The 15,848-nt window shown below is 32.0% G+C and overlaps 1 protein-coding gene across 1 annotated transcript; it reads left to right on the top strand.

Moving 5' to 3' along the window:
- The first annotated feature begins 4,097 nt into the window (after positions 1-4,097).
- Positions 4,098-13,750, top strand: LOC134256822 (galaxin-like). Its single transcript, XM_062739486.1, has 8 exons — positions 4,098-4,126; positions 7,469-7,597; positions 7,753-7,917; positions 8,022-8,363; positions 11,133-11,294; positions 12,434-12,824; positions 13,121-13,224; positions 13,487-13,750. Exons 2-8 carry the CDS (start codon positions 7,510-7,512, stop codon positions 13,744-13,746), a joined length of 1,512 nt encoding a protein of 503 aa, XP_062595470.1. The 5' UTR covers positions 4,098-4,126; positions 7,469-7,509; the 3' UTR covers positions 13,747-13,750.
- The last annotated feature ends 2,098 nt before the right edge of the window (positions 13,751-15,848 follow it).

Genomic DNA, 15,848 nt, shown 5'->3' with positions numbered 1-15,848 from the left:
TGTTTTATGAACTTTGATACATGGTTACTGTCTTGAAATATAAGCGAAATTTGGGCGAGGGAAAGTAAACGTGATAGATGGCGAGGGTTTTATGAATATTTTTGATATTGCTGTTGTAACTTTTGATTAAAAATTTACGATATTCATATTAGTTTGATAAGGAGTTTATTATCAGGTATCTTAGAAATGATATATCCTTCCGTTTGAATGTTACTTGAAAAAAGGAACTATATTTTGTTTTGAGTTTGATTTTGTACGATACATTATTAGAAAGTAATATGATGTTTACAACTTCAGTTTGATCATCAGATATCTCAAACCAATTGCTAAAATATTTGTTTTTAATCAAACAGGAGGATATTTAGAATATAAAAGAGTATAATGTGTTTCTACATTATGATACTATCGAAATTGAATGTAAAGACATATACAGTATGTGTACCGAATTAAGATTGCAATATTTGAATTTCTCTAGCTTTTTTTAATCGGTAGATTGTTTGAATTTTAACAATTTTTTTTATACTAGGACACTGTCGTTGATGCCCAATCTTTATAAATAGTGATTTCTTATACTTACATTTCTATTTGAAATAAAATTGTTAATTAAAAAAAAAGATGTATACTTGAATAAAGATACATTTTAAAATGTTAATTCCAATAACTCCCACCCAGTGATGTCCGTCAGACACAAAGACAGCACGAGATTGACTAGCTGCAAATCTGTAGCGTTATGGTTTTATATATTTGTATTTGACCATAACGCTACAGATCCTGTAATGCAAAAAAGGTGCAATTTATGGCGCAATATTTTTGCGCTCTTTTGGGGAGAATTTCTCCACTTTCTAGCATTGGTCAATTCACTACCTTTCACTCCCTAATTCTAGACACATTCTGTAGCCAATATGTATATTTTATCCACCTTTCAACCATTTATAGTTGTCTCTACAGGCAATAAACTCGCTTGAAGTGACTTTTCAGCAATCTAACAAATAATTTTAATCAAGCGAGTTTATAACTTGTAGAGACGACTATAAGGGGTTGGGAGATAGATAAAATATACAGATTAAGTAAATAACGTGCCTAGAATTAGGGAGTAAAAGGAAGTTAATTGACCGATGCTGGAAAGTAGAGAAATTCTCCCCAAAAGAGCGCAAAAAATATTGCGCCGTAAATTGCACCTGTTTTGCATTACAGGATCTGTAGCGTTATGGTCAAAGACAAATATATAAAACCATAAAGCTACAGATCTGCAGCTTGAGATTGACAGACATGTGAAGCTTTGACCTTTCACTTGTATTCATTCAGTTGTAATTATTGGACTTTTGCGAGGAGCGCTGACTTAAACAGTTGACGAGTTACTTTTCCGCTAGGAAAATGTACGGAAGCTATTTTAAGGTATAAATATTTAGCTCAAAATAATATTCTATGAAAATTTCAGTGCACATATAAGCTGTTCTTTAACAGTTGAAGAAAACGACAACCATCCTATCCTCAACTCCTGGTCCTCACATATAAGTGCCGCTGACATCATACCTATGACCACTAGAAAAGTTTTTTTTTTCCATTATCAATTCTGTACCTCCGAACATGATACAAGATTTAAATGTCCAAGTAAACCGTCAACTGTGAAAGTCAGTGCTTCTCGCAAAAGACCATTAAGAAATCAACTTTCTTAGATTTCAAAGTTATCATAGAGGAAAAAATAAAATAAACATATATAGCATGTTGTTCCGATGAAATACTTTGGAAAATAAAGGTAGGACTGGCTATCAAAGACCACTACCTTATATGGAAGGCAATTTTCAACACGTGACGATATCTTCGTCACACCCGTTCGCCAATCAAGTGAATGAGTCCCAAAGCATGACGATTCAATGGCGGCACGTGATTTTCATCGGTTTCTCCATAATATTCACTTCCTCACCGGAAAAACCGTAGAGCTTCTTTATCACTTTTTAAGTCCGAAATTGGAAGATTACATTCCAAAGACATTGCTCCATGCTCACATTTAATATTAGAGTTGTTTTAGATGATTAATAATTGCTTCGAAAGTTCGAATGATGTGCAGACGCTTTGATGTTTGATTGTACATTAAAAACTTTTTGATAATATTTAGGGGTTAAATAATAATAGCACACCTTGTAATTCTGTCTAAAACTATGTACACGTATATCACGTGAAAAAAAAAACTCAATGCTTTATCGACACTATAGCACCTACATGTACGTCTCTTCGAACAATGGCTGAGGCCGATGTATTATAAGTTGATATAAGGCTTCATAAAGCAAATATTTCAAATGTGAGCATAGAAATGAAAGATTATACACCATTTACAATATTTCTTCCATAAACATTAAAAAAAGAATTGAAAATAAGTTTCTAAGAGACAATTCAAGTTGGCCTTAATTTCAACACAGCTGAGTACTTGTAGTAGCCCACAATGCATTGCGAATCATTCATCATTGGGTAAAGTAAACAGATAGCTAATTTACATGCAAATTTATGCTGACGTCAGAAAATCTAGTGGTCTCGACCTGTTTATTAAGTTTTTAATAGAATTGTATGGCACGCCAAATTCACAAAACTTAACAAAAAATAGTTTCACAGTCGATAAACTAGGTTTATTGGTTGTAAACTATAGTTTACGGACTGTAAACTATGGTAAACAAAGTTAATCTATATTGTATGGCACGCCAAATTCACAAAAATGAGCTAAACCTAGTTTCACAATTGATAAACTAGGTTTATCGACTGTAAACTATAGTTTACAAATAGTAAACTATAGTTAACGATTCGTTAAGTATAGTTTTCATCTGTAAAACTATATTTAACGATTGTTAACTATAGTTAATGAATGCTAATCTAAGATTATCTGTCTGTAATAAAACGTTAACAATAGATTTTGTTGATAAACATAGATTCACTCCTGTAAACTATAGTTTATGATCGTTAATTGTAGTTAAGAGTTGTAAACCATAGTTTACAATTCGTGAAACTGTATTTATCAGATAATCTATGTTTTGCAATCGCAAATGATAGTTTTCGGTGTTAAGTATAGTTTACGGTTGTGAAACATAGATTTTCTCGTTAACTATGGTTTACAGATGTAAAATAAAGATTAACTTTGATAACTATAGTTTACAGTCCGTAAACTATAGTTTACAACCGATAAACCTAGTTTATTGATTGTGAAACTATGATTAGCTCATTTTTGTGAATTTGGCGTGCCATAATATTAATCTGTAAACTATAGTTAACGCGATAATCTATGTTTCAGAACCGTAAAATATACTTAACACTGAAAACAATTATTTGCGATTGCAAAACATAGATTATTTGATAAATACAGTTTCACGATTTGTAAACTATGGTTAACAACTCTTAACTTTAGTTAACGATCTAAAATATAGTTTCACGATTTGTGAAACTATGATTAACAACTCTTCACTACAGTTCACGATTATAAATTATAGTTTACAGACGTGAATCTATGTTTTTCAACAAAATCTATTGTTAACGTTTTATTACAGACAGATAAACTTAGATTAGCATTCGTAAACTATAGTTAACAACCGTCAAATATAGTTTAATTTACAGATGAAAACTATAATTAACGAATTGTTAACTATAGTTCACGGTTTACAGTCGATAAACCTAGTTTATCAACTGTGAAATCATGTTTAGGTCATTTTTGTGAATTTGGCGTGCCATAGAATTGGGCACTATCAGACAGTTAGGAAAAAACCTGTAACGAGTCCCGTTATAAGTAGCACTAGCCGAGTTAACAAAATATTTTAGGCAAATGTCCTCATCAAGAAAATAAAATAAATGAAATTTTAGGGATTGAAAAATAACCATTATTTTCACACTGAATTGTCTATGGATTTTTACCGTTCAATCGATTATGGTAGGGAGGCCATGGCGGGTGTGTCAAGTAGACGGGGGATGCTTACTCTTCCATGGCACCTAACCGTGGTGCCATGATGTTTTAGAGGTCAGTGTTTGGTATGTTCTTGTATATTTTTAAGGTAATGAAGCTCTAATAGGTTCTATATAAATAAAACTTGGGTTTTTCCACTTCAGTTGAAAATGGGATTTTACAGTGTTTGGATTGTTTTTCTGATATGTAAAGTATTTGTTTTTTAACTTTTCTCCTTTACTTATAACATTATTCAGTTTGTCTTCATTGTATCACTTTATTTATACTAGTATTAGAAAATGTATCACAAAACCCTTTCTTTTATCTTGAAGAGATTATAAATAAATTTTTGTAACAATCCATTCTTTATTATATAAACTTTTTTTTTTATTTCATTTAAGTCATGTTTCCATAAAAAATATATCTATCACACAGAAAACATAGGACAACAGTTAAATTTTTATGAGCTACCCGCCGATTATAGTTTTTATTCTGTTGTCCATGTCCATTAAAAATGTACATATTTCTTATTTAGGTAATCGTCTAAAACCAATTGAATTTGTAGTTTAAAGGTACTGCAGACGAACATCATTAGTAATAAAAGTGAAAAATTTACAAAACATGAAAAAGATCACTAAATTGAATAGAAAATAAAATGATGTTAAATACCTGGCACAAATTTCATTCATGAAAAACAATATAAATATAATGTACTTGAATGACATTAGCTATTTCCATCATACTGTCACAAATAAAAGTTCACTGCAGAAGATATTTTACTGATATAAATTAAGGGTTGTCCAAAAAATTCGTTGACAATGAAGTTTTTGTTAAAATAAATGGTTCTATAAGCATCTATTGTATATCAAAATATTTTTTATGAAAAAATAAGTCGGAATGATTTAATTTTTATTGATGAAACTTAATATTTTTGTGAAAATCGGGGTCTGAAAAGGTCACAGATTGTGTGCACGGACCAGTCTGACGTATTCAGTGTATAACGATCATATTTTTTATCTAATAAAGGAATGGTCCGATATTTTTAACCATGGTAGTATTTTGAAGATGTTATGAAATAACAATGCTCCACCAAAGAAATTTACACAATTTTGATTATTGTCCAATCTATTTCACCTTGAAATTTACATTGAAGTCTATGGGCAGCACGTGTTTTAATAAGATATTGTAAAAAGTAATTTGAATTTCAAACAAATCTCGTGGTGAATATATGCATAAACTCCCTCCTTATTATACTATGAAATAAAATGAATATTTACCGCAGAAATTTTGAAAAATCACAAATTTTCTTTTTTTCTTCAAGGGCAGATAACACTTCAAAAATTTTTAATGTGCAAAATGTCTATCTCCTTACATGTTATCAGTCTTGTAAATTTGGTTTATGTAACTTTTATTGTTATCTAGCAATGTGTTTTAACTAGTTTAAAATTATATAAAATCGTTCAAAATTCCTTCATTATACATTAAAATCCTTCATACATGTTCATGGACACACACTACATATCTTTTTTAAGGCGCAACGTACTTCGAAGTGCTAGCAATAATCTTCAAGCATAGATAATAATTTATTTAATTTTTTTTAAAATTCAAGACAATGCACAAAAATTTACGAGCATCACCTAGATAAACAGTTTGTATACACATAGCCCAGTCCGACAGTACGCTAGATTTACAACAACGTCATGAATAGAAATCTCCATTTTCAGTAAATTATATGTGTTTTTAAATTCTTGTAGAGTCTTCGAATTTGTACACACCGTTGAAAAATCGAATATACCAATCTCAAATCGATGCACTCAATATATTTCAATAATTTTGATTTGTTTTAACAAATATTTTGTCTCAGCATTGAAACTTATTTTTTGATCGGACGCTGCCGCGTGCGGACGGCCGACGTCGCTTTTTCTGTCGAGTTTTGACACATATTTGTTAGGGTTTTCTTTCAGTATTTTCAATGTCTATACAGTAAGCGATACTTATGATATCATAAAATAATTATAGCCTCTTTATGTCTGTTTCATAAAATTTTTATTAATTTTTGACTTGTTTTACATAGAAAATAATCATTTTAATGCAAACACTTTATATCATTTTAACCTTGGTCCGTGCGCACTATCTGCGACCTTGAAAGACCCCGATTTTTACAAAAATATTATGTTCCATAAATAAAATTAAATCAATCTGACATGTTTTTTCATACGAAATATTTTTATATACAACAGTTTTATATATAACCAATTATTTTCACAAAAACGTCATTGTCCACGAACTTTTTGAACAATCCTAATACGTATTAGCTGTAAATACATGCAAGGATTGGCCAAGTTATCAAACTAACCACTTGGTCAAGAAAAATATGTATTTACTGATAGCAGGTATTTGAAAGAATAGACGTACTGTATATCTGACGTGTATGTACTTTATAACTTATGAATGAGAATGTTCTAAGGAAGAGGGTATGTTTTGGGCTTACATTCTCTACTTCACACCTTATTAAGCTATCAATGGTACAATGCCTTTGGTACCCACCAACATCGTTTTATTGGTAGAATATAAAATATACACTCCGGTGAAAATATATTTGTGCTATTGATAAATTATAATTTCGGCATTTTCCTCGGTTCGCAAGTATCGAAAATCGGTTCCGGTTGCAGAACCCTGTTTTCGTAATGGCGCGGGTTGTGACGTATTCCTGGCACATAAAACATCTAAAACATGACGTAACATATTTTGGACTAAATCTGAACAAAAAATATACATATTCTTTTTAAGACGATTGATTGATTGATTGATTGTATACTGTTTAATGTCCCTCTCGACGAAAAAAACACCTGTAATTTACGCGGAATATGAAAGCAAAACAGAAACAGGGCGATAATGTATTACATGAAATGAGTCATAAAACGTTTATAGCATTAAAGGAAATATATGAAAGGTGAGTTTCTGATCACTACTGTTTCTGCCTGATGTACTTATCAGGAATTAAAATACTTTAAAGCGTGGAATTATATCCACGTTGTATGAACTTAAAGTAACACACAGACCATTAACGTACCTTATCTGGATAGAATTTCACATTTGTTGTGTATATTTATACAATATTTCAATTTTAAATTTAAAGTTCAAACTCGAAAATCCCTTTTTGGAAGGGAATTGGGTAGGCACACTTCTTTCAGTACTAACTAATTTTCCCACAAACAGTACTACATTACCCTAATATGACTATACTTAAACAAAAAGTGAGAGAGGGGGGGGAATCAGCTCTTCAATATTCATTTTCAAAAGAAGAAAGTTATGTGTAGAAATTAAAAAGATCTAATATTTACTAATGGTATTACATTGCATTACCGAACGGTTTGAGACAAATTGTTGAAAAATTTATTACACATTTGCAAGCAATTGAAGTTTTCATATTTTGTAAATCATCATTCATTATTCGACCGTAATAATATTTTGTAAATCATCATTCAATTTTTCACATTCATTTTCACTTAAAATATCATTAGCAACTCAAATAACTTTTTTTTCCAGATGCACCCTTAATTAGTTATTTTGAAAAAGTGCCGTCTGTGATGAATAAACTAGACAGAACTTCTCTATGTAATGGAAAAAATTATAAAAGAACATTCAAAACAAACAGTCTTAACAACTGTTGCAAAGGTATGTGTACGATTTGGCATTTTGTAAAGCGAAGAATAATTTTATTTTGTTTTCAAATACAAATTAGTTACAGAAAATGGATTTAAAGAAGTTGTAAAAATACGTTTTGTGCTCTCATACTATAATGAAATTAAATGACTTTACCATGTTTACAGGTACGAATGAACAGTATTTTAATCCAGATACTCATATATGTTGTGGTGGTTCTCTTTATCCGAGAATTGCTAATGGTACAGTTCAAGATTGCTGCAAAAGCACAATTTACAACAGCAGGAAAACTTTGTGTTGTGGTGGGATTCATTATCCAATATACAGTCCAGGTAACTACTACAGGTTACCTACATTTTCATATCATATAAGTCCAGTTAAAATCATGCATGCTATGACTATGTCATTTAAGATAAATCATTTTGTTGAATTCCAGATAGTAATGCTTGCTGTGGATCAACAATTTACAGTTTTAAGAACGAGATGTGCTGTGGGTACAAGGTTCACAAACTCAATTTCACAAGGCTGTGTTGTGGTAACGAGACATTCGATGCTTTCCTTCAGCAATGTTATCAAGATACTGAAGTCATGAATGTATTTGAGAGCAAATGTGGAGATACGAGATACGACACTAGAAAACAGATGTGTTGCAACCAAGTGTTGAGAACAGGGAACCATAGAGGTCTTCGATGTTGTGGTTCCGTAACATTTAATAACAGTTTAAATGACTGTGTAGAGAAAAAAGTGGTCACCAAAGGACGTCTTCTATGCCAAAATCGTAAGACAAGTTATTCGTATATTATTAAGATACAAAATGTAAAACATAATTAATAATTCACATTTTTTATTAAGAGAACTCATTTTCAAAATATTGTCCTTTGGACAAAAAAACCCCAAACATATTCACTGCAAATTGTTTCAGGATACATGAACTTAGAATCATGGATATTCCTTATTTTCTCATTGAAGTAAAAGGCAGTAGGGCAGTTATATGCCATTTAAGCAAGGTGTCAAATAAACAATCGACACAAAAATAACAAAACTAGAGCAAAGCTCGTTGCAAAGCAACGAGTAGTTTTTCCATCCCGTTTGACCGGAAGTAACTTTCATTTTTTAAAAAAAAATAAGTAATGACGTCTAAAATCCTCAAAATCTATGTTATTTAATGCAAAAGTAAGCCATTTTTTATACTTCTGGTTTGATATTGATGGACGGAAAATTAGGTTTTATGCTTCCAGTGACATATGTTACCTCAAAACTTGTCAAGAATTGCAAAAATATGCATTTTTTTTACTACTTCCGGTTTCACCGAATGTGACGTCGCCAGATGTATTTTGACGACCCCATTAGATTTAGCTTGACATTTTGAACAACTTTGCTTCTTTGATGTATTACAAATTCTCAATACTTTTAAAGATATTGAGAAAAAAATTCTGGCCCCTCTAGATCCCTTATGTTAGGGACCAGCCCTGTTTTCGAGAAATCATTTGAAAGATCTTGGAATTCTACACTTCTTTTGTTCTATATATATTAACAAAATATTTCCAGGTAAAAAGATATCGAAGAAAAGGTGTTAGAAATTTTGAAATTCACTATAGGACTATTTTCGAACCATAGCAAGCGTTGGCACTTCGTACTCCCGGTAGTTATGATATACCAAATACACTTCTCCAAAGGTTGTTCTAGCATCACTGAAAATTTCATGCTTCTGTGTTAAGTGCTTTTTGAGAAATTTTATGGACAAGGTGACCCTCTAAAAATCATTAAATCGCAGAACTGGAAGTGACGTCACCAAAACGAAAAAAAATGAATCAAGTTTAAGTAAGGCCTCATTAGTCCTGAAAGTTTCATGGAAATCCATTGAGCCGTTTTCAAGAAATCGCGTGCACAAAATCGGAAAGAAAAAACCCAACTAGAGCAAAGCTCGTTGCAAAGCAACGAGTAGGTCTTCCGTCCTGCTTAACCGGAAGTAAATTTCATTTTAAATAAAATAAGTAATGATATCAAAAAATGGTTTAAATCCTCAAAATCTATGCTCATTATTGCAAAATTAAGCCATTTTTTGCTATTTCCGGTTTGACCGGAAAAGATGTCGACGGATGGAAAATTAAGTTTTTTGCTTCCAGTGACATATGTTGCCCAAAAACATGTCAAGAACGGCAAATATATGTTTTTCTGTCTACTTCCGGTTTGACCGGAAGTGACGTCTCCGGACGCATTTTGACGACCCCAATAGATTAAGCTTGACATTTTAAACAACTCTGCTTCTTTGACATATTACAAATTCTCAATACTTTTTGAGATATAAAAGAAAAACTTTCGGCCCCTCTCGGCCATTAATTATAGGGTCCAGCCCCTTATCATTGATATCCTTTGAAAGATTATGATATGCTCTACAACTTTTGTTCTATATGTCTTAACAAAAATTAACATGTAAAAAGATATTGCAGAAAAGGTGTGAAAAATTTCTTAATTCCCTATAGGATTTTTGGAGCCATAGTGAGCGCCAATGTGCGGCATTTCCAGTAAAAATGAAATGCGTTATCCACATCTACAGACATAGGTCTAACGTACCTGAAAGTTTTATGTTTCTATCTAGAGCCATTCATGAAAAAATCTCCGGACAACCCGACCCTTTAAAAAGCAAAAAATCGGCAATATCTCAAACCGGAAGTAACGTCATCAAAAAAGAAAAAACATAAGGTTCAAGTGATGAAACATAAGTATTGAAAGTTTCATGAAAATCCATCCAGCTGTTTTCAAGAAATCGCGTGCACAAAATCGGTTAGAAAAAAAAATAATAAAAGTGAGAAAGAAACCTAAGAATAACAGAAAGGTCTTCCGCTGAAGACGGAAAACCTTAATGATAATGATAAGAAAAGTGAAAAAGAAACCTAAGAATCACTAGAAGGTCTTCCGCTGAAGCCGAAAGACCTTAAAATAGTGGAAAAGAAACCTAAGAATAAGAGTAAGGTCTTCCGCTGAAGACGGAAGACGTTGATAAAAGATTGAAGTCGACTTACATTGTGTTATAAAGAATAGAAATGCGTTTCTAAAACAAGGTGAATTATTGACAGACAAGTTCATGAAACAAGAATTTCAGCTGTCTCTTTTTAAAGTCATCATTTTGTAAGTTCTATGATTAATACAATGACCTTGTCAGCAAATACAATTTATCATTGAGTCAAATGCTGACTGACGTTTTTCATACTAATTGTTAGTCCATTATTTATACACTGAATTGACGACGGATTTCCCCGTTATTTTTTATCATGACAAGGAGCACACGGCTGGTGTGACCGGTCGTCAGGGGATGCTTACTCCTCCATGGCACCTGATCCCACCTCCGATGTTTTGTAAGTCCGTGTCTGCTCTGCTCCTATTTTGTATTGTTTAAAGGATTTTTGATCTTGAATAATGTTCGTTATCTCAATATGTTTCATTCAAAAAGTCTAAAAAGATTTTTTTTCTTAAACATGATACTAGTAAAACATTTACAGTTAAAAACACTTTTCTGATGAACATTGCATCTTTTATGTCTTTGAAGAAGGAGAATATAACCCTTTAACGCACGATTGTTGTGAAGGAGAAATAAAGCGGAGAAATGGGTCATGGTGGCGCTGCTGTGGTAGTATAATAATCAACTATGAAGTGGAAAACTGTTGTGCAGGAAAGGGTTATCATAAAAGAAACGAGCAATGTTGTGGTGGTAAGGAGAATTGATTACGTTCATAAAATTATATATGTTTACACTCTATAAACCAACTTTATTTTTATATGAAATATTGTGATTATCAAGTCTTAAAAGTCGCACAAAACAATACAAAGCAAAGCAAACATGGACCCTTCAAAATATCATTGGTTTGATTAGTTGCCAAGGAGGAGTAAGTATCCTTTATCAACTGACGACATTCGCCGTGTGCTCCATGTCATGATAAGGCAAACGAAAAAAAAAGCCGTACACAATCCAATGTGCTAATAAATGACCTTACAATAACAAATGCAGAGTGATTTGATTTGAACATATTTTATTGTACTAAAATGTACAATGGGATTGGGCATAAGTTCTAAAAACTTAAATCACCCTCTCCCTAAAAGGGCAGAGTGCAGAGTGAAAAACTTATTTTCAATATCTGTTTCACTCAAACGTGTGACTTTCAAGATATATAGCAAACATTTATTACCACATATTGTATTCTAGGAATATTAACATCATAGACAATGTCTTTGTAAACGGTAAAAAATAAACTCAGAAATCTTAATATCAGGATCGATCATCTACGACTCTTCTTTGATGAAAATTATTCTGATTCTATAGTACTTCAAATATGATATATTGATATGAAAAAGAAGCTGAAGTTCTTCATTGACAATAATCACATGTCTGTATACCTAGCTATCCTACAATATATTGGAATCCAAATTCTCCTACTTCTGTATCTTCATTAGTCAACCTTTATTCATATGAAGCAGAATGTATTCTAAATCTTTTACCTTTAGTCAGATTTTTAATTAAACGTCGAATTACAATGCGCAATATATACTTCCCCAAACTTGATTCGACATCAATCAAATTTAAAGAACACTGCGGTCAGGGAGTTTGTCAAATGTATTTTACATTTAAATGTTTATACACAAAACAAAAACAATTGTGGCGACTTAAGTCTCTCTTTCTTTATTTGCTTTTCCTTCCTCAATATTAATTTAGGCGAAGATAACAAAAAATAAAAATTAATTTCAACTCATTCATTTTGTGCATTTAAATTTCAATATCAACTGTATATGTTCAAATGTTGCACGACAAATCGGTACACAGAACATGTTCTGATACGATTTTTTCATTTGTAGGTAGTGTTACGAAAATTGAAGATACTTGTTGTGATGGCCAGATTTTAGACCCTCAAAATCAAGTGTGCTGTGGCAAAACTCTTTTTGCTAATGAGGAGATTATTCAGAAAAATAACACCGAAGATGACAAATGCTGTGTAACCGCACATGGACAAATTTCTTATAATTCTGCAAACTTTGTTTGCAGCTGGGAACGAAACATTGTAAGCAGAAAAAACAATCGAACACTTTGTGGGCGAAGGGAATTTAATCCTAAGGAAGACCTTTGTTGTAATTCAAGAATTTTCAAGAAAGCTCTTCAAAAAGGAATGCAATGTTGCATGCCAAGTGCATCTATCTATAATTCAAGAACACATACATGTTGTTTTGGTATCAAGAAGGTAGGAAAAAGGTAAGAAACATTATTTTTCAAGGATGTACACATCGCACTAATGTTAAACGTAATATTAATTCAAGTCTTTCCCAAACCCGATGACCAAACAAATCGTTTTTAATTACGCACGACGTGCCTATGGGATAACGGTCACAAACATTAATTAAACTTGCTTACCATAACACCCACTTGTTTGTATTTAGAATATTGAGGAAAAAATCCCATTTTATTTGAACTTAAAGAAGCTGGTTTTTACACAAAAATTAAGAAAATATATGTAACCCTGATTTATAGAAATAATCTCTATTATCTAGATGCTGGAAAACAAAAATTCGTCAAATAAGATTTCGTCGCCGATGTCCCAGGAGATGTGTGAGAAAGAAGATGACATTAAAGAAATATTGCAAAACTTCACTGGGTACTGTTAGAATTAAAGGATTAAAATTAAATTTAAAGTCTTTTTGACATAATATTTGACGGAAGAAATATACGTATACTAAAATATGTATTTCGCTAAATTTGATCTTAAAATTATACTCGATAAATCTAGTAATGACACAATAATTGTCAAAAAATATTCATCAATGCTGATTTGATTGACGTAAGAAGGTGTAATTTTTGCACATTTTATAACATATAGTACTAAATTTTCAAAAACATAACGTTCCTCTGAATTACAGATACCTACTTACATAGGCCGATATCTAGACTGGGATCCAAAATGAAGAAACAATTAAGGTTAATTGAGAGAGGTGGATCTTGTAAGTGTGTGTACAAAAGAAAAATTAGGAGAGATTCCTGCAAATTAACCAGAGACCGATGTTTCTCTTACCGGGAACTTACTGGGATATTAGTTTCAAAGAAGAGGAAGTTTATTCTATGGTACTTTCAAAGGAATAGAAAGGGGATAGATCAAACACGATTTTGTCCTTCAAATTAATGAATTTTTTTTACATTTTTGTCATTAATGATAATGATATGGGATAAGTGAAGAGAAGTGTTCAATCTTTAAATAGCTATAGTAACAAAACAAATCAGTAATAAAGAAAACTTAAATAACAAAATACCTTGGAGGAATAAGCATTCCCTGTTGACTGGTTACACCCTCCATAGGCCCTACATGTATGAAAGTTGTCCGGTAAAATCGTGGACAAAATGTCTAGATTGAAAAATAATCATCACTGCGTTCTAAAATTTTAACTTCCGTTAAGTACATTTTTCATCGTTATATATAGCAAATTTCATATAGATATATTCATTCATAGTGCATTCATAAACAATGAAGCATATGGAGATAACGAACAATATGGAATATCAAAGTCCATAAAACAATACAAAATAGGAGCATAGCAAACACGGGCCTCTAAAACATCAGAGGTGGGATCAGGTGTCATGGAGGAGTGAGCATCCCCTGCTGACCGGTCACACCCACTGTGTGCTCCTTGTCATGCTTGGGAAATAACGGAAAAATCAGTTGTCAATTCAGTGTATAAATAATGGATTAACAATTAGTATGAAAAACGTCAGTCAGCATTTGACTCAATGATAAATTTTATTTGCTGACAAGGTAATTGTATCGACCATAGAACTTACGAAATGATGACTTTAAACGAGACTGCTGATATTCTTGTTTCATTAACTTGTTTGTCAATAATTTACCTCGATTTAGAAATTGTTCACGTAGAACATACTCTTGCGTATCGAATCAACTGAGATATATAAAGCTGTATGCAGGTGATGAAGATATATATTGTTGCATAAGTAATGGAAGTTCACAATAAAAAGTTAAAGTCATCACGTTTATCTTCGAGCCTGGTTGTTAGATTATCATTAACGTCTTTTTCAAGTAAAATATCCAAGTATGAAACAAATGTGTCAGACTCTGTGGTATCTTTTATCTCAAGCTCGCCATGATATATCGTTTCGACATAGGAATAGGAATAATCATTGTTAATTGACAATTTGTCGTCAATATATCTAAATGTTGAGTTGAAGGCCACAGCAAGTGTTTTCTTCCTTCCACATGAGCATAAGATTTTGCACAAATTCTGCTTTATATGAATACAAAAATAGGTCTGCTAATAACGTAGCATAAATGTACCATGGGAATTCCAATAGATTGTTGGAAGATCTGGTCTCTGAAAACCACATAGATATTGTCAATCAGAAATTCAAGCATTTTTATGTCAACTTCAGAGTACTTGTGTTTTAACAAAATAATTTTGCAAATGACCAATGACCAAGGAAGTTAATTTACGAGTTCCATTTTTATTGAAAAAGCAGCTGTCAATGATATCAAAAAGCCCGGACTTAAGTTTATCGTAGGGAATGTTGAAGTTTTTAAGCTGTTGATTTTTTGTAAAATCTTGTGACTTTAGATTGTTCAAAGTTCTTTGGAATTTTTGAGTAGCCCCAACTGATTCACACCAATTCTTGAATATATTGTTGCACAGTGCTCTTGAAGTTTTTCCTTTACTACTGTCAATATCTTAGTGAGGAGTAAAGAATGAGGAGTGGTTGAACATTTACTGGAACCCGCAACGGATCTTTGTTTGAAAGGATTCTTATGAAGTTTCGGAATCCATAATGTATATATGGTAGTTCAAGATCATGTTGGGTCTTCGGAATATTAACAATATTTAAAACTGGCATATGGTTTTGAAGAATTTCTTCCTTAGAAAGGGAACTACGAGTATAAGTTGGATAACCTCCTGTAGAATTAAATTAAAGCTCTTCTAAAATACAATATACAATTTATATAATGAGCCTTACAAACGAAGTCAATGTTGTTACCTGCTTTGTCAGCAGGAACTAGTAATCTACTGAGAAGCCCTTCGGGCTTCTCAGGATTTGATCACGTGACCAACTAAAAGTTCATTTCCCAGAGAACTTTTTAACATTGTTGTTTATTTCTTAAATAAACCTTGTCACCGACATCTGAGGTTTATGTCTCCCAGTTGATTAAATATGTAACGAGACAAGTTATTGACAAGCAAGTTAATGAAACAATAATATAAACAAACGTATTTTAAGTTGCATTAT

Source organism: Saccostrea cucullata, unplaced genomic scaffold, assembly GCF_032062105.1.
Source record: "Saccostrea cucullata isolate Sc308-1 unplaced genomic scaffold, CSIRO_AGI_Scuc_v1 ctg8, whole genome shotgun sequence".
NCBI lineage: Eukaryota > Metazoa > Mollusca > Bivalvia > Ostreida > Ostreidae > Saccostrea > Saccostrea cuccullata.
Note: the sequence above shows the minus strand (reverse complement) of the source record. Positions and strands in the feature narration are given on the sequence as shown.

Coding starts and splice junctions, on each gene's coding strand:
- LOC134256822 (XM_062739486.1), top strand. CDS start 7,510: ATGAATAAACTAGACAGAACTTCTCTATGTAATGGAAAAAATTATAAA. Junction 7,598..7,752: donor TCTTAACAACTGTTGCAAAG/GTATGTGTACGA, acceptor CCATGTTTACAG/GTACGAATGAACAGTATTTT. Junction 7,918..8,021: donor TTATCCAATATACAGTCCAG/GTAACTACTACA, acceptor GTTGAATTCCAG/ATAGTAATGCTTGCTGTGGA.